This window comes from Tinamus guttatus, unplaced genomic scaffold (assembly GCF_059628265.1).
Source record: "Tinamus guttatus ecotype Peru unplaced genomic scaffold, ASM5962826v1 Tinamus_guttatus_pri_ptg000297l, whole genome shotgun sequence".
In the NCBI taxonomy this organism is placed as follows: Eukaryota; Metazoa; Chordata; class Aves; order Tinamiformes; family Tinamidae; genus Tinamus; species Tinamus guttatus.
Genome location: NW_028288831.1, coordinates 1,967,589 through 1,994,920, shown reverse-complemented (window position 1 = coordinate 1,994,920; position 27,332 = coordinate 1,967,589). Strand labels below are relative to the sequence as shown.

General features: G+C 50.1%; 1 protein-coding gene across 1 annotated transcript in view; it reads right to left on the bottom strand.

Moving 5' to 3' along the window:
- Positions 1–849: 849 nt before the first annotated feature.
- ASTN2 (astrotactin 2) overlaps positions 850–27,332 on the bottom strand; it is a 351,063-nt gene continuing 324,580 nt past the window's right edge. Inside the window, exons 21-23 of the mRNA XM_088527956.1 lie at positions 9,550–9,650; positions 7,940–8,123; positions 850–1,285 (exon numbers count right to left, since the gene is read on the bottom strand). Of these exons, the coding sequence (XP_088384082.1) occupies positions 1,048–1,285; positions 7,940–8,123; positions 9,550–9,650 (523 nt within the window). The 3' untranslated portion in view covers positions 850–1,047. The remainder of the gene's footprint in view (positions 1,286–7,939; positions 8,124–9,549; positions 9,651–27,332) is intronic.

Here is a 27,332-nt window from a genome sequence, read left to right as displayed (position 1 = left end):
CCCTCCTGTCCTTTTCACTTTAGCTACCAGGCTGAGAAATCTATTACCCACCCAGTACTTGGGCCAGCCTAACCCACATCTGACAGTAAAAGAAACCAGATTCTCCACGGCTTTTTAGCCCTTGGCTTCCTACTTGGGCTTTCCCACACGTCTACAGTTCCCGTCGGAGCCCATGGATGAGGTGGATCTTGGGGCAGACCACGACCCTAAGCACAGAGGCTGCACTTTCCCCTCCTTTCTTTCCCTAAGCATCTGGCTCTTGAGTTCAACACTGGTCTCCAAATCAAGCATCGCATCTTGGCCATGTACCTGCACCAAACTGTCCGCATCTCCTTCTCCTTCCCGCATCATGAGACCCTACGAAGACCAAGCAGCGGAGAGACCCCATCAGTAAGAAATACCAAAGACGCAGCGAGGATGGACTTAATAGGAATCTTTAATGCGCAGAACAAGCTGTCGGGAGCCTTGCGAATGAAGGCTCCATGCGGAGCCGTTCTGTAACTTGGCGCGTTTAAAAAACCACCGTGTCCGCAACGTCCTTGCGCCCGCCCGGCACCCCCGCCGCGGCCCCGCTCCCGCGGGTGGCCATGGCCGCCCGGCGCTGCCGCTGCTCCCGCGTGGGCCTCGGCCCTGGCGGCGGCACCAGAGCCCTTGGTGGAGGCACCGGAGCCTCCGCGGCGGGAGGGCGCCCCGGGCCACAGCGCCGCTCTGCCGACCCTCGCCCCGGCCTCCATCGTGGGGCTAGGAGCGTGTAGTCCAGGAAATTCAGTAAGAAAAGATTAAAAAGGAGAGATTTTTATGCTGAGTCAAATTAGGTATTTTTTGTTGTTGTTCTCTTGAAAAATTAAAAAAAAAAAAAGGAAAGGAAATTAAAGTCCAACTTGCTGATTTCTTGTTTCTCTGCTGTCTGTGAGGGAAAGTCCTGCTTGGCCTTGCTGTCCCATTCCACCCCCTCCGAACCCTTCCCCCAGCAGCCACTCAGCGTTTCCCGAGCCCTGGACTCCTCGGAGCGCCGGCACCTCCCGCAGCTCCAGGCCCCACGGTCCCTCACCGCCCCTTGGATTCTCCGTACGTGTTGCGCAGCATGGAGACCATCTTCTCCTCGCACGTGACTTTGGTGTCTTTCAGGACGCTGTACCAGACCATGCTGGGCGGCCGGACCTCTTCGCTGCGGCAGAACAGGTAGGGCATGGTTTCCGTGCGGCTCTGGATGTAGGCGCTGCGCAAGAGGGTCGAGCAGTGACTGCTGACCTTCTCCAGCCTCCTCAGGATCAGGTGTGCTTTCCTGGAAGGCAGAAACGGAGATGGAGACAGGCAAGGGAGTGCAACAAAAAAAATAGAGGCCAGGATCCTGGGTGGCTCTATCGTGCAACAAACTGAATGAGACCTGTTGCCTTCCCCGATTTCGGTAAAGAAGAGGCGTTTCACTACAAAAATTTGTAGTACATCTACTGCTTCACCAAACAGTTGTAGGAGATGGGACACTGGGCTCGAGGGACCTCACTGAACCCCAGGTTTGCTGTCTGCTGCTGTGGCTATGGGCATCACTGCATCCACAGCCTTGGAGCCCCATCTGCCTCCTGGCCCGGGGCACAAGGGGGAGACCCCAGCACCGCGGCTGCTCCCCTGGCTCATGAGCACAACCTCCCCCCATGGGTGATCTCAAGAGTTTCCCGAAGGGGAATGGTCCAACAGGACCAATGCTAGAGGAGAGGGGACGAAAAACACAACATATGAAGACAAAACAAAACAAAGCCGTAAGAAACCAAGAATCCCCCTCGTGGGAGTCTGCAAAGTGCTAAATCAAACAAAGGGAGAGCAAGAGGGTTTACTTCAGCGGTTTGAAAGTCTCAAGATCACAGATTATTTCCTCTCCCTCTGGTGCCACAGGAAAGCTCTGGATTTGGGGTTAGGGGATTTCGCAGTTCCTAAAGGAATGTAAATTCCCGATAATGATATGTGAGGGGCAGTGCTGTCAGTCAGCGAGGCATAAACATGGGGATTATTTGATTATGAAAGCTTTATGGTGCTTCAGCCTGGATTGTGAGCTGCACGGTCAGGAGGGAGCGCAGCGATTTCTGATGTGGCTGCACTCCCAAAGGCATCCCACTGATTGAGATTCCAAGGAGGGACTCGCCATGAGTCATCAAAGCGTGAGCTCCAGACCGAAGAGCAGACGGAGACAAGGCAAAAGGGCACTCAGGCACCCGCAGCCAGCTACAAATCCCTCCCTCCAGAGCAAGATGACTAGATGAAAGGCTAACAAACCACTGCTCTATCATCACCAGAGCTACTCTCAGAAAACTACCCTTCCCTGTCCAGAAGAAGACAGGCTCTGACTCCTTTATCCAGGGGAAGAGACCAGCAAGGGATGATGCTATCCCTTCTGGAATGATGCTAAGTGTGAAGGTGGTGCGTGTGCATTGGTTTCACACACAAAGGTGAGCCCCAGGAGGCAATTTGAACCTCATTACCTGTTCATTGCCTATATGCACACCTACACATACACTTATCTCCTGGGCTAAGCTGTGTCCAAACTATGGCAGAACATCTCTACTCACACTACTCTGCTTGGCAGGCACCTCACCTTCTAGACCTGCCTTTGCTCCCATTGAAGATCAAGACAACACTTGGCAAGATCTTGGCAACACTGCCAAGAACAGGTCCTTTGGTGCTGGACAATCCATCACAGTCTCTCCAAAAGGCTGTGGCTCCACAAGTACTTTTATTTAACATGATTTTATTTAAAGCAGAATTTTCACTCTTGCCCAGCTCGTCCCTGACCGTTCCCTTGAGCTCAGCAGCTGTTTTGGTGGCTGAATGCCATGCCAATGCATGCTGGTCTGAAAGCCAGCCCAGCAACCCCTGCATTTCCACTCAAATCAGTTCCCCAGGCTGCAAGGTTTTCCCCAACCATCAGTCAGCACAAAATGCGGAAAAACAGTGAGTGGCCATGATCAGCACTTGAGGCAAATCACAGTGATGGGTAACTGCACCTTGGCCCTAATCTACCTCGAATGATACCTGGGCTCCCCAGTATGCAACTACCCATGTCCAGCCAAACATACCCATGTGAGAGGAACAGCTCATGGTGGCAAGACATACAGAGCAGAACCACCTAGAGCTGTTGATGTCCGATTTGCTGGAGGCTGTGCTCGTTTTGGAGCTGGTCTCAGCACACCTGCTCACTTGCAGTGTGCTTGGTGCAGCTGGGAAGATGCTGATGCATGCAAACCCCTCTGCGGACAAGCAAACGGTAATGGGGACAGCACATCATGGACAAGAAGACGATAATGGGGAGGGAAGGAATCAGGTCTCTCACTTTTGGCATCCTCACATCAGCACCAATGCCACAGTTTGAAGGGTTTCACCTCTTTGAGACTGAGTCTTTTTTTTTAAGAAGTGGGGTAATAAAGTCCTATGTAAATGTTAGATTTAGCTTTTGGCTGTCAGCTGTTCCCTCTTAAAAAAAGTAAAGAAGGAGAAAGAGAGAGACAGCGTGGGTGAGGGGAGGGCTGAGAAAGAGAGAGAAGCTTTCTGGTGAAGGCTGGTAATAAATTATAGGAGCAGTTCTTGGGCTGCCAATTTAACACCATAAATCAAGCCCTGGGTATTACCCAAGTGCTCCCTGTGGAGGGCTGCCGGGTCAGAACGACCACCTTTTCAAATACTGGAAATGAAATCTTCCTAAATGCTGACCAACCTCATCCCTGCCAGGAACAGTAATTTATTGCCTTATTAAAGGGCAGGAATGAGGACAGGACGGCAGGGGAGTGCGGGGGGGATCGTTCTCATGGCTGCCCATGGCCATATCTGTTCTCTAGAAAGTGCCCACGCTTTGAAGCCTGGAAAGGGATGAAACAACCCTCCTCCCCCTCGCCCCGTATCCCTGGCCCGAGCCCGGGGTGTCCCTCCTTGCGTGTGGCAGCGCGTGCCCACCCAGGCTGCCACGCTGCAGGGACCGCTGCTCTAAGCCAGCAACTGATCCTGGTCTCCACTGAAGTGAAGGATTTAGGAGGTCACAACTGCAGTCACAAATGATGAAGAGGGGGATTATAAATAGTGGCTGCTCTGCGTGTCTGCCTCCCTCCCTGGTATGGCATGGCAGCAGAGTGCCCATGGTGCTGGAGGGAAAAGGGGGCATTTCCAAAGTGCTCATACCTCTGTAAAAGGCACCAAGAGGGTGGTGCAGTGGGGACAAAAGGGGACAAGGCCCTGAGGCCCCCTCAGTTGCCAGGCCTGGCTCTAGAGGGACATGCAGAGGAGCAGGAGATGTGGCCATGCCCGGACCAGGTGCTCCCTGAAGGAGGGACTTCACCTTCCCCTGCCCATGTTCATCCCCAGAGATTATTCACCTTGATGACTCATGAGGGTTCAGAACTCATCCAGAGCCAGCAAAACGCTGCTCTATCCGACCAAGAAGAAAGTCAGGAGAGCAGCAGAGAAACAGTGACACCTGGGCTGGAGGGAAGGATAATCTTCCCAGTGCTGCTGCAGGGAGAGAGTGGTTGCCTGACTGCTCTGTTGCCATATGGGGTGATTTTGCCATAAATTCATTTTTTTTCCAGTTTACTGAGAACTGACCTGGGTCTGTCAGACCCTCGTCTGGGAGGATAATGAGTCCAGGACTCGATGGCCTCTTATCACCGCCTCTCATCAGTACATTGCATTCCCCCTCGGTACCAAAAGGCAGCTGCTGGGGAGATCGTGCACTGCTGAGGATATTTGTCTCCTGCTGTGGTCACAGCCTGTCTGCCCAGGCCACTTGCTTAAGAAAAGGAGAGGCTTTGAGCCCTGGGCTGATGCCACATCCTGACCCAGTTGTTCCTGGTAGCCAGAAGTAGGGCCATGGAAGGAGGATCTTAACCCTCCTGCTGATTTCTCCCCATTCCTCCTGAAAGCCAAAGCCTGATTGCAGTGGTTACAAGAATAATACATAAGAAAAACTAATAAAGAAATAATCTTGCTGTCAGGAAGCACCATTGCTGAAGAGATCCAAAGATCTGAATGCACAGTAGCACTAAACCTTCACTGGTTTAGACAAATTCTTCTATTCTGTCGGAACAAATTAACTTTGCAAGATTCACTTGGTTTCTGTGAGGGGAGCAGGAAAGATGTTGTTGTTGCTACAGGAGACTAGTAGGACAGAGCAAGCCAGGTGCCAAGACGCTGCTGACCACAGAAAGTCCTGGTTTAGGGCCACCTATGAGCTAAGTTTTTAATGTCTCCTTAATGTAAACCGTCTGGTTGGGACATCTGTGTCTTCTCGCAAGCAGCTGTTTGCAGTAACCTGTGGCTTTCATGGAAACTGGGCTCACGAGGACTCCAGTGTGATGTATTTATTACACAGAGGCAATCAACTTCCCTCTTGTCGCTCAGCTTTTATGAGTGAGCATTTACTGTGATTCTGAAGCTCATCTGATAAACATTTCCAGGTACAAAAATGACTGTCCTCTTGGGAAAGAGAGCAGTCCATCAATTAAAACTGTGTTACAAGATGGTGTCCCTTGGCAAATCTTCACTTGCCTTCTACTTTGTCAGTGCCTTCGTTTCTGTCCAAGCTTCCTGAGATGTAAGGCTGGACGATGGCGCTTCGTTCTTGTCATGAGCCTGGCACCAGCTGCAGCTGCATTTATAAACGTTTCCTCTGGGCTCTAAGTCACATATTTCTCAAGTACGTAACAGGACATGTGAGCTCTGCTATGAGATCATCTAGCTCACTGTGGAAGGCAGACTGCAGTAAAATTGACCAGTGACTCCAAATGTGACTTGGTATTCAGTGGGGCAGGCGATTTAAATGTCATCTTGTAAATGGCTTGATGAAGGTATCAGGCCAGATAATATCCTTAAATAAGTGTGTTGAATATCAAGTAACAGAGGAAATCAGAACATGCTAGAAGAGGGGGATGTCCCCCAAGGATTTATAGAGATGAACAGTTAAAAAGGGCAAAAAAATTTGTGGCGTCATCAAAGGAGAAGGAAGGTGGTAGGAAGCAAGACACAGTGGCTGCCTGTCAGAGGTTAATGAGCTACCACAGAAATTACAAGCAAGGTCATCTCTGTAGGAGGTGAGCCACAGACCAGCCTGGATTTATGTCCAGGAGGAGTGAAAACTGCTGTGAGGAACTGTCATCTTGGTATTATGGACAAATCCTCAGTGTGTCCAACAAGGAGTGGGGAGAGAGAAGGAAAATCTTTGCCTGCAATTAATCATCCCATCTCACTCCATTCTTTCATGTTTCTTCTTCTCATATAACAACGTTAGGCAAGATGCTGGATAAAGAACTTCAAAGCAGGTCAAGGCTAGTTGAAACCTATAAAGGATCTCAATACAGAGAGCTACAGCTTCTATTGAACATACCTTTCTGAATATATCCCAGGGGGTCCTGAGGTTATGTGGCAGTCTGGCAAAACAGCTTTTGTCAGGACACTGCCATCCCTCTGAACACAATGTAGTCCATGGCCGTGTTACTCCACTGCTGTGATCTCTCAGGATCTGCTTATTAACCATTTCACCATACACCAGTGTTTTGAAGGTACAGTCCCTCTGGAAATGTTGTTCTTTATAATCACAGAAACAATCCTTTACCAGCCCTCCCTAGAGCAAGAAATTTACAGTAAACAGAACACATTTCTAGTGCAAGGCTTCATATAGATAACAGATGATGCAGTGTTCCCTCACTGGCATCTTTGTATGGTGTCAGGCACACCACGGCATGAAAATTTAGGAAGACCTTTCCAGTGGCTATATCAATAGAGCTGAATTATTGTCTTGGGAAAGAGGGAAGGCAGTAAAGGAAATCTCAAAAATATTTACAGAATGTATTGCAGCCATCTACTGTTGTGAGGATAAAGATCTGTCAGATCGGATACATATAAGGAGAAATATATAGAAGGAAATTTCCATAAACCATCTTATTTAGTAGAGCTGACATTACCACATGCAGATTGCTGAATCATTGACTTCTCTCATGTTATCAAATTGTAAAGCTCCAGACAAAAGTAATAATCTGTTAGCTGGCATCTCAGCTCTGTCATTCTAGGGGATCACAACTGTTATCACACAAGAACAATTTTCCTGCACTAGGATATTTGCATTTATACACATCCTCAGCCACAACAGGAGGTACTGGGTGCCTAAAGCCACACCTGGGGCAGGTGATCTTCTGCTTTACTGTCCATGGGGAATAATAGCTGCCTGTGTGTGGAGACAGCACAGAGAAAGATCTGTCGCACTGTGGGAGCACGACACTCGGGGTTGCACCATGTTGTTCCTCGACCTGGTCCTCCATCCAAGAGCACCTACTGCCACTCTTCATTACCTGGCTATTTGCCATGTACAGATACAACAACATAAGGATGGACATGCTATAGTCCTGAAAAACCTCTGGGGCTATTGCTCCCTCCATACTGCAGCTCTTGACAGCGAATGCATGCTGCCAACACATCATCCTTACTATAAATGTACCTGCTGCATTTCTGCTTCATTCCTTCAGTCACTCTTTCCAGCCACCCACCCTATATATAATCACGGCACCTGTGAATCCCAGAGGAGCCATGGTCTCATCTACCAAGATTTTACAGCTTAAGAGGCTCTGAGTCAGTCTCACTTTACACATAGTCCATTCACTCTGTCCCTGCCTAATTTATGGCCCTGGGCCCTCACACGGCTTTACTAATACACTCAGCTCCTTATTTTCTCTATCTCCCACCCAGCTTAGACTGGTTTGCCACACAGCTGCTGGACCCTCCATAATTATTCATCTGAGCCATGCCTGAATGGGTCCTGGCACTCACAGGGGACTGTAAGACAGTCTGGTGAACAACACAGGGGCAATATGTCTCAGATGAGAAGGCAATGAGATTCACTTTGGTAGTGATCAAACAGTGCAGCACTCCAGTGAAGCAGCAAGGGAGAAGGAAGACAAAGGACAGGTACCTGGGCCCCAGCTCATCCTCACTGCGCCAGACGAAGTCGCCAAATTTCTCATAATGGGAGTTGTAGTGGTGCTGGACACGGAAGAGCATGGAAGCGGAGACCTCCATCAGCGTGTTGTAGGCTGTCTGCTGCTCCTTCCCGCTGGTATAACCATTGTAGAGGTTGTAAATTTTGTCAGCTATCTCTGAAAAGGATCCAGGGGATAGAATTTAATGAGTAGAAGGTGATAATACAGGATAGAGAATGAGTCTTTGGGGAGACTAGCAGATGGGGCATGGTGGCTGGGACGGTGGCTTCCTCCACCGCTCCTCACATGCTGCCTGCAGTGCTGTTCAACAACATGCACAGCATTTAGCAAGTCCTCTGGCTAACCCTGTGCTGAGCTAGGCCCCAGTAACTCCAGCTATACACAACAAAAGAACGGGAGAAGGAGGGAGAGAGACTTGTTGGCCAAGAACTGCCAGTCAGCACAACCTTACTTGCCCAGTTAGGATGGATAAGCTCTTCCCTAAGTCACTGAGAGGAAAACAAATGCACAGCTATGATGCCTTCCTGCAGCACAGGGGATTGGGGCTGCACCCTCTGAAGCCCTACTACACACAGAGGACTGCTGGACCAGTGAGGACACAGAAACGCAAGGAGAACTTAGGAGTGAAACTGGGTAAAGCAGGATGCACCAGGGAAATTATTGAAAGGCTGGTAATCAGCAGTCTGGGAAGAGCAAGAGGAGGATATATGGGCAAATAAGCTGTTTGGTGAATTGGGCCCCATGATTTATTAAAGGACAGAAAGAAAATGACGTTGCTGATAACAAAATGGTAATTTAGCCAGAATGCAGTGAATCATCATTGTGGCTATTCCAAAAGAGCAGCTCAAAGATTTGTTAAACAAGAGGGTGTACTTTCTGCTGTAAAAGAAAAATCTCTTTTTTTTTGGAAATGAAAAGAGCACAAAAAATATTTCCTTTCTTTTCTTTACTTTCATTTTTGCTCATTTTTTCTTGGAAGTGCTTATCAATAACCTTAAACAAGGCTTTAATCAAAACTTCCTTTTGTTTGCTTTAAAAAAAAGAATGAAAGAAAGAAAACCTACCTTTCATTTAGATGAATCTTTTTACATTTAAAGGCAGCAAAATGCTCAGTGAGGGGGAAAAAAAATAAAATCTGAAAACACAAACATCCAAGAATCTGAGCTTTTATTCGTGTTTCCATTTCAGAACCAAACTAGCTGCCACTTTTTTAAACACCTGATAGTCCCATGCACTGCTCTCACCCTGCTGTCCCAGGGCAGTATCTCATTTTTTTTCAATAAGAGATATGGACTCTCTCTTTTTCCAGAGCACGTAAGTCAGACGCACATTAACAGCTCCCGTGGTCACGCACAGCGAGAGATGCTGTGTTGCTGCACAGGATCACAGTAAAAATCAGCTCTGCAGTTGAAGGGACTTGAAATTTGTCATCCCTTTCCAGCATAATATGCCTGTGTCCTAATACACAGGAGCTTGCACATTGGGAGGGATGTGATTAGGATGGGAGAACAGTGCATACAGGAAAAGCAAAGTTAACAGGAAATGGCTTTTGTCCTGGAAAACCAGACACCTGAACACTGACCTTCTGCCTTGCTGTCATCTACCAGCGGGCAGGCTGTCCTCAGGGTGACCGTGCTCAGCTCCGAGTGTCTCCCTCGTGTATCCACTGCATATAGGGTAAATCTAGAAGGCAGGAAAAAAAGAAAAAGTTGTCCTTATCCCTCAGTCCAACATTGGCAGGTTGTAATCAGAACCAGCCTTCAGGAGAGAAGAGAAAAACATGGTCCAGGCTCATATCAGTCACTTTTGGCAACTCAGGGAGATGTGAGACGAACTGTGGGAAAGCAGCCAGGGCCTCAGTGGCCCCCGACGCCTGCAAAGCTGCTTTTCCCCTTGCACGGTGGTTCATGGGGCTTTACACCACAGCCTTGTGATGTGAAGGGACACAAACATCCTCAGGGCTGCCTTACCATGCACCACTGTGAACATGACCGTGCCACGTTATTTGCACGTGGGGTTCCCCTGTGGTCCGACTTAAAAGAAAGGAACAGTAACTGCTGCCGTAAGCAGGCACTGTGCAGACAAGTGACAGCTTGGACACATCACACAGAATCCCAGAATGGTTGAGGTTGGAAAGGAGCTCTAGGGATCATCCAGTCCAACCCCCCTGCTCCAGCAGGGACACCCAGAGCACGGGGCACAGGGCGGCAGCCAGGCGGGTTTGAAGATCTCCAGAGAAGGAGACTCCACAGCCTCTCTGGGCAGCCTGTGCCAGGGCTCTGGCACCCTCACAGGAAAGAAGTTCTTCCTCACATGGAGATTAAACTTCCTATGTTTCAACTTACATCCACTATCCCTCGTCCTGTCACTGGCCACCACGGAGAAGAGCCTGGCTCCATATTCCCCACAATCACCTCTCAGGTACTTGAACATGTTGATCAAATCTCCCCTCAGCCTTCTCTTCTCCAGGCTAAACAGGCCCAGCTCGCTTAGTCTTTCCTCATACGATAGATGCTCCAGTCCCTTAATCATCTTCAGGGCTCTGTGCTGGACCCTCTCTAGAAGCTCCATGTCCTCCTTGTCCTGAGGAGCCCAGAACTGCACCCAATCCTCCAGGTGCGGTCGCACCAGAGCTGAGCAGAGGGGCAGGATCCCCTCCCTGGCCCTGCTGGCAACGCTCCTCCTGATGCAGCCAGGAGCCCATTGGCCTTCTTGGCCACAAGGGCACATTGCTGACTCATGGTTAACTTGTGTCAACCAGGACTCCCAAATCCCTCTCTGTGGAGCTGCTTTCCAGCAGCTCAACCCCTAGTCTGTGCTGGTGCCTGGGGTTATTCCTTCCCAGGTGCAGGACCCTGCACTTGTCCTTGTTGAACCTCACGAGGTTCCTCTCTGCCCAACTCTCCATCCTGTCTAGGTCCCTCTGAATGGCAGCACAGTCCTTGGGAGCGTCGGCCACTCCTCCCAGTTTGGTATCATCGGCAGACTTGTTGAGGGTCGAGTTATTGATGAACAAGTTGAAGAGCACCAGGCCCGGTACTGACCCTTGCAGAACACCACTGGCCACAGGCCTCCAACCAGACTCGGCCTCATTTAACACCACCCTCTGGGCTCTGCCACCCAGCCAGTCCCCAATCCACTCACTTCCAGTCATCCAGCCCACACTTCCTGAGCTTCCCTATGAGGATGCTGCGGGAGACGGTGTCGAAAGCCTTGCTGTAACTGGCCCTTGAGGTTGTTTTTTTCCCCTCGTTTCCTCAACAGGGTGGGGTTGGTAAAAGGGTGGGAATGACAATGTCACACTTGAAACTAATGGAGAGCACCTGACAGTAAAACGCGGCTTTTGTGCCAGATGGATCATGGAGCAGCCTGTGGTTGCATGGGGCACTCTGGGATGCTGAGCTGAGAGCGCGCTGGTCAGAGCATCAAAGCTTCAAGCTGAGAAGGTTCTCAGCAGCAGGGAGAACCACCTTCTGCCCACTCTCCCAAAAGGCATCCACTCCTATTTATCCTCTCCAAGCCAGGCACGGCAACTCGAGCTGGCTTTGACAAAGTGCAGGAGCTGCCTCGCACACCTCGGAGGCCTGAGATGCCGGTGCTGGGGAACCCGCTCCTTTATACACACAGGGAATTACACAGCCCTGCTCCTTATCCTAAGGTAAAGCTGAGTAGCTCTTGCAAGTGAGTGCAAAGAGCATCATAAAAGCAGCTGAAGCTTAAATGGGATTGAGAGGCTGAGGCATGTTTACTTAAAGGAGTGCTCCAAACTCCTGAGTACCCGCAGTGGGGACAGGAGCAATGCCTGCCTTTCCCTTTCCCTCCCTCCCCACCGCACGCAGTTGATAAGAGATGACATTTGCACAGTAGCAATTGCCAGCACTTCCCAGGACATACCCTCTCAGAGCAATTAGCGTTATTTCCTTAACAATCCTTCGTGTTTGAAAGGATGCCAAGAATCCACTTGTGCTCAGGGATGACAACTCCCATACTCCCAAAGCCACGCTGGGCCGGAGACACGTGCTGAGCTCACGCAAGGAGATGCTTTTTTAATTCTTTGGCATGATGTCATTTTCCTTAATTTGAGAAGAATGTCCTTCAGTGTGTGTGTGCATCCGTGCAGCAACATCCATCCTGCCTGACTTTACAAGCACCACACACGGGCCATCCTCCTGTAAGAACTGAGAGAGCAGAAGGGTCCTCCATGGGGCAATTCTAACTGCAGTGCTGTGTATCCCATTCTGGAGGGAACACCCCCTGCCCCTTCCTTTTTTGAATAGATGAGGGATTTAAGGTGTCCTCAAGTCTCCTCAAGATGTTTCTCACCTCTTCCAGAGGACCCAGGAGTCCTGCTGCGCTGGCCATGTCCTAACTAATACGCAATGCTTCTCCTGCCTCGACAGAAAAACGACGAACTGTAAGAGGGCCTAATGAGAATATTTATTCTGCTGGCTAATTTCCATTCCCATCCTGGGGTCACTTATTAGTTAGTCCCCATGGTTCTGTTGTTGTGTTTTCTTTTTGGAATATGTGAGAACAGTTAATGTGTAACCTCTGCTCTGACCATAGCGGTTCAGTGAGCGAGGCTCCATTAGCTCTGCGGTAATCAGTTCCAGAGCACTTCTCTCAAACACAGCAGAATTTTATCAAAATACAATTATAATAGTCAGCAATTAGTGCCTACATCACCTATGCTATTGCCTATGGGGTCAGGAGGGAGCATCTCCGCTTGGCAGGGAGTCAGAGCACGTTTCAGCCCTTTGGATGATGTTGAAGACCTGTGTTAGCCCATGGACCGCACTCTTCCCTGCTGCCCAGCGCCTGCGCGCAAACAAAGTCACTTGGCTGCAATGGTCAGGGCTGGGATCAATAATATGCCAACAAACAAGCCCTTCATTTCATCATTGTCTCACCAGATATTTTGAAAAAAAAAAAAAAAACAGACCCCAAACAGAAAAATATCAAAGTGATTTTCATCTGGTCACAAAGAACTCTTTTAACTCATCTGAGACTAGTCTTCTTTCGAAAATCTTATAAACTGAATTATGTGGGAAAGTTTTTAATTTCCATTCATTCTCAATAAGCGACATGTTGAAAGCAGCACCGATAGATTCAGCTGGGAGCTGGCAGTGCCCAGTAGCACACAGCACACAGGAGGAACCTTTCCAGCTTCCTCCAATTGGTGATCTCAGAGGGTTTTAACATTAATTATGGCCCAAAAGATCACCCTGAAGCACAGCAGTATTAATGGCTCAGCTCTTTTTCTTTTTATCAATGGTTAACAGAGACATATGGGATGAAGCACGGTTTGCTTCATGGGGATGAATGGTTTGCAAACGCAGAAGATTATGGCTTCCAACCTCATTCTCAAACCACTTGATCATCCATCTTTTCTGTGGTAAAACACATTTACAGCCAGCTAATTGCACAGCACAGAGTGCTGAGTCTTGTTTTCTTTTATTTAAAGAAACAGACAATTAAAAGAGTGTGAAGTCAGTATAAACCCTACATCCTTCCCTTTTTGGTCACAAAATGATAGCACGTATAAGGCACATCCATCCATCTAACACCTGAGAAACTTTTAAGTCTAATACCTGTCAGTGGACTGCTTTGAGTGCAAGGAAAAGTTCCCATCCGCCTTAGAATTTTTGTTTAAGGAATTTGGTTTTGATGGGGAAAAAGTGCAAAAAAACGGAACCATTATAAAATTTTACGGGAGTTTCACTAGCGATCTTTCATCTTTTTCAGCGACGTTTAGATATTAATTGCTTTATTTCCCTTCCCTAGCACACCCGAGCCTGCAGGAGCAGCCATCAGGGGCAGACTGCTTCCCCCGAGGACCCTGCTCTTCCCCAGAGGCAGTTCAATGTGTGTCTATCGTGACATTGCCCATCAGCCCAGGGCAAAGAGCAGCACAGGGGCAACCACAGTGGGTTCCTACCTACCGCTTCCTGGAGAAACCTCTGGCAGGCATCGATGTGGTTGCACCCGAATAAACAAACCCCAGTCTGGCCCTTTGGATAATGAGGCTAAAGAAGAATGAGGCCAAAGAGAGGCTTGGAGTATTTTGCCTAAAGGAGATCTGGTGTAAAGTCACGGCTAGAAATCAAAAGGTCCAAGACTCAACGCTCCATGTATGAAATCACATCAGACAACCAGGAATGCCATATGGTAGCTAATATCTAGAACAGAGTCTTTCATAACCTAGAGGCGTTTTGTTTAGCAATAAACTTCCCCTGATATGCTTGCTCATGTTCTCCCTGCATTTTCCAAAGGTGCTTGTGGCTACCTGCTACTGTCTCACGTCCAAGCCTCTTGTTCACCAGCACTCTTAGCAAAATCACATACGAACCCTGCCTTTACCGAAATACTAAGATATTTTTTTCCCAAAGGGGTTCCAAAGAGTGTTTCACCACTGGAAGCACATCAAGTCTTGGCAGCAATCTGCCCATCCACAATCGTGAACGCAGCCACCTCCGCGGCGAAGCACAGCAGTTATGGGCTGTCACATAAAGTAAAGCTGCCCGAATGTTTACTACTATATGCAAACCCACTGGGACCTGCAGGAACTTTCAGAGCGATAGAAAGCAATTAATATGCGGCCTCACGAAATGTCAACAACACCTTCCCATAGATACTCCACCCAAAGCTGGCTAAAGCCTGGATTTTATCGCTAGGCTCAAGATACTTCTTGGGGGAGGAAGAGAAAGCAGGGGGCTTAAGCTTCAGTTCCTGGAATCAAGTGAATGTGGAAGATTCTCAATTGCATTAAAAAAAAAAAAAAACAAGGAAAAAAAACACAAAACAACTCAGAACAATATGTTTCTAGCTTTTTTCAACTCAGGAAAAAAAAAAAAAAACTAAATGCACAAAACTGTAAGGCTGAGAACGAAACCCCAGAATGTGTTATTTACTTAAAGACAACCACACCAGCTCATGTTTTTTTAACTGCATCTCGTGATGCTCATGATGTTAGAGTGTTTTACTCACGGTCCTTATTTGTGGGGAGGGAGATAAGGACCTCTACCTCTGAGGGCTGACCTCCCTTCGCTCAGTGGCCAATCTCTTTACATCCTACAGAGATATTGCAAACATTTCTGTTTTGTGTTTGTTTTTCTTGCGTACTGCCCTTCCCAAGCCTTTGGGCTTCTGCAGCTGGTCAATGAGATGCAGGATCACAAACAAGCTGTCAGGGCTGCCGGCAGAAGGGTCCAACAAGGAGTCCAATAAACACCCTTCCCAGCTCTGGGACACCCATGCTAGTAACGGAGCGTGTCCGTGAGCAGCTCGCCGCATGCAATCCGCAGCCCTGAGGCAAACCCTGGCTGTGCTAAGGGGGTCCTCACTCCAGATAAATAGGGACAAGGCAGAGATGCTGTTCTAGCAGCACGCCGGAGTCCAGCAACACGCAGAAATATTGTCTCACGGTTTCCACAGTGGTGCAACCACAACAGCCTGGTTGCCAACAGGGGAGCTCTTGCCAACAGGTCCTGGCTGCTCAGCCTGGCTGATAAGCTCGGGCACGGGGCCTCGCTCCAGAGCCACGGGATTGGGTGTTACGCAGATCCATGCAGGACCCCACCGCTTGGCAGACCTGCCCTGCGCGTTGTGCTTGGTGCTGTTACTCTGTCCCTCTGTTCTCCACCTGTTATTTCAAAGCACTGGCTGTTAGGTTTTGGTTTCACAGGCTCAGAATTAAAGTCATCGGCTTTGGAGCAACAAAAACGCTGCTCCAGGCAGGCTTTCCAAGGAAGGTGGTTTCCGCAATAGCAGTGCAGGCGAACAGGGAACAGCACCAGTTGTTCCAGGGAGAAGCCTGAAGCATGGTGAGGAAACAGGGTCTCCTCTAGCCTCACTGGGTGGCTAGTACTACCAGTGACTCATGCGAACTCACATCCTGGTCTCATTGGGGCAAGTCACTTTGGTTTTGTCTGCACATCTTGCTGTAACCCCGCTAGTTACAGCTTCTTCTGGCCCTCCACAGCAGCCCCCATCTCGGGGCTTGCACGCAACCAACACTGTGCAGCTGAGGCTGGTCCAGTGTGCTGACACAAACACATCACACTTGTGCTTTGCCAGCCCTTCTGGTTTCCTGTTCCATCAGAAAAACAATCTGAAGGCCTCTGTTTAAAAGCCCTCCATGGACTAGGTCTTGGCAACCTCCGCCGGCCTCCCCGCACGCCCCACGACATCCCCTCTGTTTGGAGAGGAGGCAGCTGGCCCGAGCCAGCCGCGAGGAACAGTGATCTCAGCATGAGGACTCAGCAGGAGCGACGTGATGCCAGAAAAGTTCAGATTATGCCTGGGCTCGAGCATGTTCAGCATGAAATGAACAGGAACAATGCCCATAAGTACACACGTACGTCAGCACGCTGCTCGCCCGGAGCCCTCCATGCACCCCTGCCCTTGGGGACCACGGGACAATACTATCCTTCTCCAGCTCTTCCCCCTCTTTATCCTGCTCTACTCTTGGTCACTCTGGGGAAGGGCTCACTACTGCAGACATTTTTAGGAATGGACAACTGGGGAGTGTTTAATGCCTTTACAGTGCTCTTGAGTGAGAAATATTGGGAGATAACTGTGCTGCTTATTGGGCTAGTTAAGGCTGTGCATCGATAATTGGGGCTTGGAGGCTGTGAAAGGGAACCTGGGTGGAGGGACACATGCATGTTTCTTTTTTCCAGTGCCTCTAAAGGAGCAATGAGGAGATCTTCAATCTGGGGAGCAACAATGACCATCTCTACCTCAGCCTCCCCAGGCTGGTGGAAAAGCCAACAGACTTAGATAGTCTCCCTGAAAGACTCATGTTGCAAGCCCTACAAGTGGAGAACCCATGGATGCTGAGGGGTGGATGGAGCACCACGGGTGCTCCACCCCGAGCACTGCGGGCTGGACGACGCACGCTCCCCAGCATGGCCAGGGGCCACCCCATGGCACCCCAACACTGTCCCCACCACGCAGGCTGCAGGAGGGAGCTGTCCCACACTCTGAGCTGCCACAGAGCTTTCATTGATGGACAGAGAGCACGAGCAGGACTCGCCTGCCAACAGCAGAGCCCGGGCAAGCGCAGAAAGGGGTGGGTATTTGTCTTTAGTGTGAGCGTTCCGAATTCAGAAACCATTACAATAAAAAATGAAAAAGAAAAAAAAAAAAGCAGCCATCCACACAAGCCACAGGAATGTAGTTTAGCTTATTGCTGGTTGGCGACTCCATGATTTGGGGTAATTAAGAAAGGTAACAGAGAACACCACCCGCCCCCTCGCCACAAATAACAAGCAGACAATAAGAAAGGAGCATTTTTTGCAAGAAGAGGATTTCTCAGTGGGTTTGTTGGGCCCTGAATTCCAGGCTGTTTGGTCGTGTGGTGCCCACATTTGCAGTGCCAATTAGCAGGGTGGGCTGGGTACCTTGGACCAAGACAAGGCACATTCCAGCCCAACAGGGAGGTCCTGCAGCTCGGGATGCGGGCTAAGCTTTTTAGAGCAGTGAACATCCACGTGCTGCCTCTCTGGGGTTGGAACCATCACAAATATTGCAGCAATCAGATGCTACTGCTGGGGCATTCGAAGCGTGTCCAGAATGTCCAGAATGCTGGGCTGGGCCGGGGACAGGGCTGAGCTCTGAGCAGAGGCTGTGTCTGTGCAGGGGGGCAGCTGGACGCGGAGGATGAGGTTCTGTGGCTTGGTGTCTGCTGCCCATGGGGGTAAGGAGCTGCAAGAGGCATCCCTGACCTGCTATCGGCACCCAGAAAATTGCTGCTTGTGCATCTGGAACAGGACAGGCATTTTCTGCTTTGTGTTCTCACTCCTTTGGGCTTTCTGTAGTGCCTGTACTCGAAGGCGGAAACAGTGCCCAGTGGCATCTTGAGAAATACCTTGTAGAACGCTCTCTTGCCATTTCTACTTTTAAGAAAAGCACCTTTTTTTTTTTTTTAAACTGGGTTTCTTTTAACCATCTGTGACAGCTGACCCGATTCCCATCAGCCTGGCAGAGGAACAGGTTAGCAATAATGCAGGTGCCACATCACAGTATTGGAGCGTTACCTTTTACACGAAGCTGTCAGTAAAGTGTTCTTGCAGTTCACACATTTTCTTTTTTTTTTTTTTTTTTTTTTTTAATGACAGCAAATGCTGTGAGGACACTAATCATTATCCACCAACAGATGCTATCCTCTCATAGCAGAACACAGGTGTCAGATGGAGGGAAATAAATGTACCTGACACATCCTGCCTTGGGTGTCTGATGCTTTTTGGAACTGCTTTAAACGGTGCTCATCAAGTACCACTGGCACTAAGAAAGACAACAGGCTCCTCTCCGAAGGGAAGGGGCTGCTTGTTCAAGGAGACCTCTGGGAAAGGCAGAGTGGGCAGGATGGCTGATACGGCCAGGGCTGGTGGAGCAGCCAGTGGTTCATCTCTGCAACCTCCTGTGCAACACTGGCAAAGTTACTTGGGGCTATCAACACCGTGAGATGACCTCAAGTTGATACTCTCATACCTTCTTGATACTTCTCACGGCACTGCCTGGCCCACTGGAGAGGAGGATGAAATCCCGTCACGCAGCTGGACTGCTGCCACGTGGAGCGGGACAGCGCACGGCCGCCCAGCACGGCCTGTGTGCTCGGCCTTGCTCTGCAGGTCTGCGCCGTGCCCGCTGCGAGCCCCACGGCTGCGCTCCCGGGGGCGGCAGCAACGGGAGCTCCTGCAGGGCTCGTGCAGGCCCCACAACAGCACTGACACTGCCCAGAGCTCCTGCTCTCCCTCAGGTAGCGGATGCTCTGTATGAGTAACATCTCAATGTCTCGTTTTCCTCATCTGCAGAACACAGATAATCATATTTTCTGTACTGCCTATTTTCTTGTAAAAGCCTTGGGTAGAGACTCTCTGACGCTGGGTGGATGCTGTGCTGGCACCTTAGGCTTGGCTGGAGCCCCTGGCTCCCACTCTATCACAGTGACGAACAGGAACAAAAATAGAAGCTCCTTTGCCATTCACTCACCTCACAACAGGCAATGCTAAGATTGCCTTATGTGAATACTTGTTTCACTGGAATCAAGAGTGAAAATGTGCATTGGTTTCAACAGGGCCACAATTTTACCCAGAAGATGCAGCACTGTCACTGCAGCCTTCCTGGTCTCTGCATCCCCATGGTGACTTCACGATCATGGGGATAAGAGAGGCAGAAGCACTGACTGAAACCCTTTGACTTTTTCTCTGCCTTACAGATTTCCTCCTTTGTGACCCTTGCTCCCTGCAACCACTGGCAAGTAACAGGTAATTGGTCCCTCATCCCTCACACTTGATGAAGTTTCTGTTTCCCTAGTGTGTGCTTCACATGCTGAGTACGGCCTTTCAGGAGCAGCTTTACACCACTGATTAAGGAAGCGCCAGCCTGCCTCTCTGGAGAGGGGCTGCTGCACTGCACAAAAGCTCCCGATGGAAAAGAAATGAGGATGAGAGAACAGCTCCCTGGCATGGCAACAGGACAGCACATCCCAAAAGGCAGCCCTCACATGAGAAAATACTAACACAGCCTATGCCACAAGCCTGGGGCTTTTGCTCTCAAGATCACTCCTGGGAACTAGGTGTCTTGGTCACCTATGGGTGACTAGGGGTCAGTTTGAGGCAGCCCAGCAAATCCTCAGGATGTCCCACAGGGAGGGTTCCCAAACTTTGGACACTGACACAAAAAGCAGGATGACTGAAGAATTATTAGATTTGGGAGGGATGGAGAGAGGATATTTGGGGGGGGGGTCTCAATTTTTTGGCTGCTGCATCCTTGCTTTCTTGCCCCAGCTGTGAGAATGAGGAGTAGCAGATGTTTACATACCAGGCAGCTGCTAGCAAAGCATCCAAAACTAGCCTAGCTCTTCTCAATTTCCACCACGTGCCTCAGGGCTTGGGGGAAGATACTTATCCCCCTCCACCCAGTAAGACCAGAGGAGCTCCCAGCTTACTCCGAAGGTGAATCCTACTGCCCTTCGGCAGAGGAACAAGACAGAAAGAGGTGATGCTGAGCCAGTACTGGCTGATGCTTTTGTCTCTAGCAAAGCAAAGCCAGTTCACATCAGCATGTCAAGTGTCACAGCCAGTGTTCTGCTGGGACTCCCCAGCAGATCCCGAACAAAGCCTCTGGACAAGGTCAAACGAGTTAACTCCCAGTGCTGCTGGCGCAGCTCCACCCATGCCTCCTTTCACATTGGAGCCCGAGGCTGCAAACCACAGGGACTCGTCCGGCTCCGCTGCAGAGCGTCAGCGATTGCTGCTGATGGATGAGAGCTGTCCTGAAGCAGCTCAGCCTAGCAGGGCTTTCCCCAGACTCTGCATCCCACACGGCTTCAACATCCTCCGCAACTGCCGCATCTCTCACAGCGGCACCATGACATCCGTAGCTCCCTCCAGCTCTCCACATGCCCCAGTGCCCCCGATGTCCCCTCCACTCCCACAGATCATCCCGCATGCGCTATCACTCCCACTGCAATACCTTCTGTCCCCCCATTTCCCCCTGGGGAACCAAGCCTGGAAGAGTTCTGCCCCACTTCTCTGACCAACAGGCACCCCAAAGCCTCCAACCTCATTTCTGCGAAGGTTATGTATTTACAGGAAAGCCATTACATAGCAGCCACAGCCCATCTTCTTCACACAAATCTAAGGCTGCGTGGCTTTCAGACTGAGCTGAAACCGCTAACATGTGAGTCCTGGGTACTGGGTAGGTCTCCAGAGAGAGAAAAATCACTTTTAGTACCTTCCTGCACCTTGGGGCTACTCCTGAGACAACCGCCTTCCTCTACAAAAAGAACGAACAGGACTTGGGGAGCCTGCAACTGCAGAGAGAAGGCCGCTCAGAAGGCGAGGGGGAATAAATCAAACTCTTCCTCCAGTTGTGCCAGGGAGAAAGGAGAGATGAGAGAGGCTCTCAACCCCTGCAGTGAGCTCCACAATGGAAATGTTCACAGCTAACTATACCAGCCATTTAACCTAGAAACCCTCTGCAAAGCTTGGCCACCACTGGCCCCAGGGAGATGGGGGAAGAGGAAGGTTGCGACCCTTGGCAAATTGGGAAACATTTGCCCTGCCCAACCTTACAGTCATTCTAAACAAGAAACAGACACTCAACAGTTTTGCTACCCCAGGAGATCCCCTTGGTAGGGTTTGTTCTCATCTTCCTGGGGGCTTGGCTTCCATCTGGACTGTTAGCTGAAATCCAGTCCAGACTGGTAGCGACTTCAAAAGACAGTGTCATCTGAAGAGTAGTGGGTGGTCTATGTCAAATGAGTTGATGGCTCTCTGTTCTTATATAAGCCACCACAATAGGCCTCCTGATCGACATTCTCAGAAGAAAGGCAGAGGGCCGCATCGACCACAAGCAGTGGAGCCTGTCCTTGGCCCCAAGGGTGGTCCCTCTTGCTTGGGGTGAATCACCTTAGTAGGTCAGTATGAGGAGGCTGATAGGCCCCCTCTTAGCAGGGAGTATCATCTTTGGGTTTGCTCTTTGGCATCACTTGCCAGCCCTAACTTCACTCTCCGCATAAAACAAAGCAAAACAAAGCATGACAATAATAAAGGAACACAATAGAATGGCTTGGAGGAGGGGGAAGCCTCTGTAAGTCTCACTCAGAAAATCCAAGGGAGGAACAGGCCAAATGTTCTGGCCTCCAAGCGAGAGGCACTGATACCCTACGCCAGTCCGCACGGACAGCACTGCACTTGGAACAACCTTCGCAACGTCCCCTCCTCGCCGCCAGCTGCAGCCCACGCAGCATGGAGAAGACAGGACTGATGGCTGGGGAGATGCCAAGAGGTAGATGATGGAGGCAAAGCAGGAGGGTTCCCATGACACTGCGGTTCGCCCGTGGCTGAATGGTAGCTGCACGCAGCAGTGAGTCCAGGCAGAAGGACTCCAGCCAGGTCTGTGGTCTCCTCTACCCACCGGCCTTTCCCCCCACAACCCGAGGCCCTTGAATCAAAGGGGGATGGCCTGAATGGCTGACAGCGGGTGGGAAGTTCTCACAAATCTGACAGGCAGACGGGGAGGGCTGAGGGTAGGATAGGGGGAGCGAAACAAATAATAAAAACAAAATCCCAGTAAGCACGTTAGAATTCTTTTGAAGTCCAGAGGAGCTTTCAGGCAGGGTTATGTACATCTCCCAGCCCGGCATGATTTACACATTCCTTGCAAGCAAAGGAATCTTCTCTGATTTGAAGTAAAACAGATGTTTTGGGTTTTTCTTCCCCTCTCTCGCCCCTTTTAATCATTTCTTTATTGAAATGATGACTATAGAGCAGACCATCCCAGAAAGAGAGCCCTGCTACCCCCAGCAGGCCTTTGACAGGACCAAAGACCCACTACCATGAGTAACACAAACGGGCCTTGCTATTGAGGTAGATGCGTTTGCAAGCATAGTGCAGAACCAGCCCCACTCTGCTAGTAAACACTGATCCTTAGGTATCCTTCCTTGCAGGTTTATTTCTTTTTCTTTTTTTTTTCTGGGCAGAAGGACTATGATTTGTGTCATCTTCCTCCCTACATTTTTTTCTCTACTGCAGCTACAACTAACACATTAATCCTTCATCCCTCCTCAGTTACATCATCCCAGGCAAGGTGTCCCAGGCAAGGGAAGCATCCGCTTCCCTCTGCTGCTAACCCAAAGGACTTGCTGTGCTCGACGGTGGGATTTGTCCCTTGTACACCTTAACATCACACCTCACCCTTGCTGCAACCTAGTCATAGAATCATAGAATCATAGAATCATAGAATCATAGAATGCTTAGGGTTGGAAGGGACCTCTAGAGATCATCTAGTCCAAGCCCCCTGCATACGCAGGGACACCTAGAGCACGTGGCACAGGACTGCATCCAAGCGGGTTTTGAAGATCTCCAGAGAAGGAGACTCCACAACCTCTCTGGGCAGCCTGTTCCAGTGCTCTGTCACCCTCACTGTTAAGAAATTTTTCCTTAAGTTCCTATGGAATTTTTGATGTTTCAGTTTCCGGCCATTTCCTCTAGTCCTATCAGTGGCCACCACTGAAAAGAGACCATCCCCGTCCTCTGCACTCCCTCCCTTGAGGTATTTATATACACTGATTAGATCCCCTCTCAGCCTTCTCTTCTCCAGGCTGAACAGGCCCAGCTCCCTCAGCCTCTCCTCATAGGGCAGATGTTCCAGGCCCCTGATCATCCTTGTAGCCCTGCGCTGGACTCTCTCCAGCAGCTCCACATCCCTCTTGTACTGTGGGGCCCAGAACTGGACACAGTACTCCAGATGCGGCCTCACCAGGGCTGAGTAGAGGGGCAGAATCACCTCCCTCGACCTGCTGGAGACGCTCTTCTTAATGCAGCCCAGGATCCCATTGGCCTTCTTGGCCACGAGGGCACACTGCTGCCTCATGGTCAACTTGTCGTCCACCATGACACCCAGGTCTTTCTCCGCAGAGCTGCTCTCCAGAAGGTCGGTCCCCAGCCTGTGCTGGTGTCTGGGGTTATTCCTCCCCAGGTGCAGAACCTTGCACTTGGCCTTGTTGAATTGCATGAGGTTTTTCACCGCCCAGTTGTCCAGTCTGTCCAGGTCCCTCTGGATGGCAGCACAGCCCTCTGGGGTATCGGCTACTCCTCCCAGTTTGGTATCATCAGCAAACTTGCTGAAGTCAAACAGCTTGTTTGAGGAGGACAGCCCAGACCATGCACAAGAACAGCAAAAGCTGACACATGGGAAGCACAAACTACAGGAGTGTTCCTCCCACACCACCAGCGAAGCAACCCAGCACGTGGGACTGTGTCGGCCAGGCAGGCTGGGTGTCTGGGCTCTCAAACCAAGTGCTGTCTGTGCCATTCCAGGCAAGTCACTTTGTCCCAGTTTTCTGTCCCATTTTCCCCTCCCACTCACTCAATGAAGTCATTTGGGGAAGGAATTTTTTTTCCCTAGGAGGATGGATAGCACCTAGCATCATGAGGGCTTCTGAGGGTTGCTTGACAGTGCAAAGTAATACTACAGTCATGCCATTAAGTTCACACTCATAACAAGCTATGTCCAGCAGCAAATTCATCCAGCTCCCCATCTTTCTTTTCTTCCTCCTTTTTCCTTCTTCTTCATCTTTTTAAACCCTGTTTTTATTTCTCAATACTTCGTTGGTGGCAGGGTGGGAAGGCTTTTTGTAACACATTCGCGTACCATCGGGACTCGCTCCCATTCCCGTCTGGTACATGAGATTGCACAAGAGACAGAAACAAATGGAGATGAGGAAATGCGTGTTTATGAGAGGCAGCGCTGTCATCGTGAGCAAGGGACCCCCCGCAAGAGAGCCGGCCTGGGAGCCAGTGGAGAATTTCCATTCTCTCCTAACACTCCATTCATGACTTGTTTCATATCTCCCTGGTGGCTCCGTTACTGGCCGCAGTCCCACAGCTCTGCGCGGGACTCGCATCCCCCCATGCTCCCTCGTCGGTGATATTTGTCAGGGGGAGCGCGTGAGGGAAGAGAGGGGTTGCTGTCTCATAAAGATAATGAATTGAGAAAGAGCAGCGGCCTCTGCTTTTGCATTTGTTCCTTGTTTTTCCCCTGCTGCAGAAGAGCAGGCCCTCCTGCAGGCTCTTATTGCATCCAGCAAACGTTCTCCTCGTGGTCCACCTCTCCTCATCCTCTGCTCTCTCCAACCTGCCCGTGGCTCCTGCTCAGCGCTCAACATGCAGCCTTGCACAGGCCGTCCCTGCATGGGGCTACCATCTTTCTGACCTGATCAGGAACCCTGCGTATAATCCAAACCACATTGCTGCCTGATCACATACAGTCACCAGTAAATAACCTTGACTGCAGCAGCCAGGAAGAGCAAGGGATCCTATATCAGCGCTATTAATGATTTAGAACCGTACATCATTCGCAGATGACACAGAGACGGGCTCATCCCTCACGAATCCCACACTCAGCCATCTGCCCCAGCAAAGTCCAGGCCTGACCCCACTTAAAGTGGCTCCAAGCTAAAATCACCCTGTCTGACAATCATTCCTGCCCGGTGCTGCTCCGTATGCAAGGAAGGAATCCTTGCTGATCTCATCTCTACACCCTCGTGTTGCAGAGCTCCCAGCCCTGGGTTTGGCCTTAGATTCCATCCCTCCCCAGCAAACAGGTGGGGCATTAATAATAATAAAAGTAATATCTCATGCACACATACTATGACCCACTTGGGTCTCTCTGCCTTCTGCTCCTGCAAGACCTTCCACCTCCCCCCCTTTCTTCACACACCTCAATTTCATTATCTCTGATCTTAAGCTGCCTATTACATGCTTTTTGCCAACATAAATATTTAATCCCAGTGCATTGCACAGAAAAGCCCTCGTGGAGTTAATACTTCAACTTATATTTCCACTTGGAAAACAATTCAGCGCATGGCAGTGTGGCAGGTATAAAGCAGGGACAGAGCTGGAAAGCTGGAGATGGCCTGAAGGATTTAAGAGGCTGTGGAGGGTGAAGCAGGGGTGAGGGTTTGTGGAAAGGGCTGACCTGCAATGGGGCAGCTCTGCAGAGCAGCTACCGGGCAGTTTGGATATACAAGAAGAGTCACCGAGGCTTCGGCTGCAAGTGCAGTGACAACAGGGCAACTGCACAAAGGCGGACGCTGGAAAACAAAGTCCTTCCTCGTGCCCTCCATGGTACTGCTTTTTAAAACATGAGTTGTAGCCCAGTCTAGACAGACACACAGGTTTGGTGAGTCTTCTTCTATTCCTCTCCCACCTCTCCAAACACACATGAACTCTCTGAAAACAAGAACAAAGCGCCCTGCGCACTTCCCATCTTGGGCAAAGCTCAGTGCTGTGCTGCAAGGACCAAGCACAGCAAAGTGTTATCAACCAGAATGTCCTGACGGGCGGCTAGCACGGCAGCTGCAGGACAGCAGTGGCAGCAGCCAAAGCTAGCACATAGGCCTGACTCTGTCAGGAAGAAACTGGCATTCCTGCCATCCTACCTAGCTGCAAACCTCCTCCAGCAAGGTACCAGCAGCTGCAGTGACACGAAAAACCCCGTGCAAAGGGTTTGCTTTACCTGTGGGAGCGTATACGTACCCAGCCACACAACTGCCCACAAGTACATGCGTGCACAGCCACATCAACGTCCTGGTCAAACACCTCCAAGCACACACAGCCCCAGTCATTCCTTAGCAAAAAGGCACAAGATCTGGCCATGACTTCACCTCACACAGGCTCTGGGGTAAGGGTTATGAGATAGTGGTTTTATGTTGCTGTTGGGTAACACGAAGGCATGAATTTCCGCCACTGCTATGGGAAAGGCGCCCAGCAAAGAGCAGCTTCCCAGCTCTGCACATCCAAACTGATGAACAGATATGAACGGATGCGCACACCAGTCCTGACCCACGTATCTTAAATCACTAGGGTCCTGCACTGACACAAGGAAGGACCCAAGGGGACAACACTGCAACACTGCAAAACTTAAGCCCTACCAAAACCTCCAAACCCAGAGAGAAGAAGAGCAAGAGCGATAGAGGACAGAGAGGGTCACGCGCTCCTTGGAGGCAGCCTGTCACTCAGGTAAATGCATTACAGGCTGCCGCAGTGCCGGGAAGGGCTGCCTTTATTAGATTACCCGGGCAGTGTGTTCTCTGGTTTCTGAAGGTCTGCAAGTGACTACAAAGAGCAAAGACATGCAAATGCTGCCCTGTTCCATGGGGGTGGTTTGCAGGCTCTACATCCAGCATCCTCAGCTCCCCAGGAGAAGCAAGCAGCCAGTGAGTACAAGGCCTCTTGCATGAGGGATATGTGCTCCTCCTGCTCCTCTGTCACCTAAGGCTGGTAGACTGCAACGATGTACACCAGACAGAAAAAAAAGATGAAAGTATCCTTGTTCAGAAGCCATGAGTCTGTCTAGTCATGCGCCAACCTCAAAGGGTTTTGGGAAAGGGAACTGAGGCACTAAGGAAGGAAACAATTTGGCCATGACCATCAAGGCAAAAAGAGCTGGTTGCCTGAACCAAGCACTGCAGCAAGTCACACGTTTGGGAGTCAGGGCACAGCTCCTATGACAGTTGAGACACTGGGCTGACTCCCTTACCCTCGCTGTGGGTCCTGCTGCTCTTCAGTCACTTGGGGAGAGCTCGTAGCCACCGTGGTTGAGAAGAAATGAGATCCTTACTCAGACCTACGAGTTTGGCTCTCCACGCCTGGAGCTCCTGTTCATGTAGCAGAGATGGGATCCCCCTGCCCCACTGCTTCCCTCATCGTTGTCACTTGAACAAAGAACAACCTCACCCACTGTTCTTCTTTTTTTTTTCTTTTAAAGAAACATTTAAATTATGACATAAGTTTTGGCTCTAGGGTTTTCAGTGAAAGCCAGGGTATTTTCTTTCCCTTTTTCATAACAGAA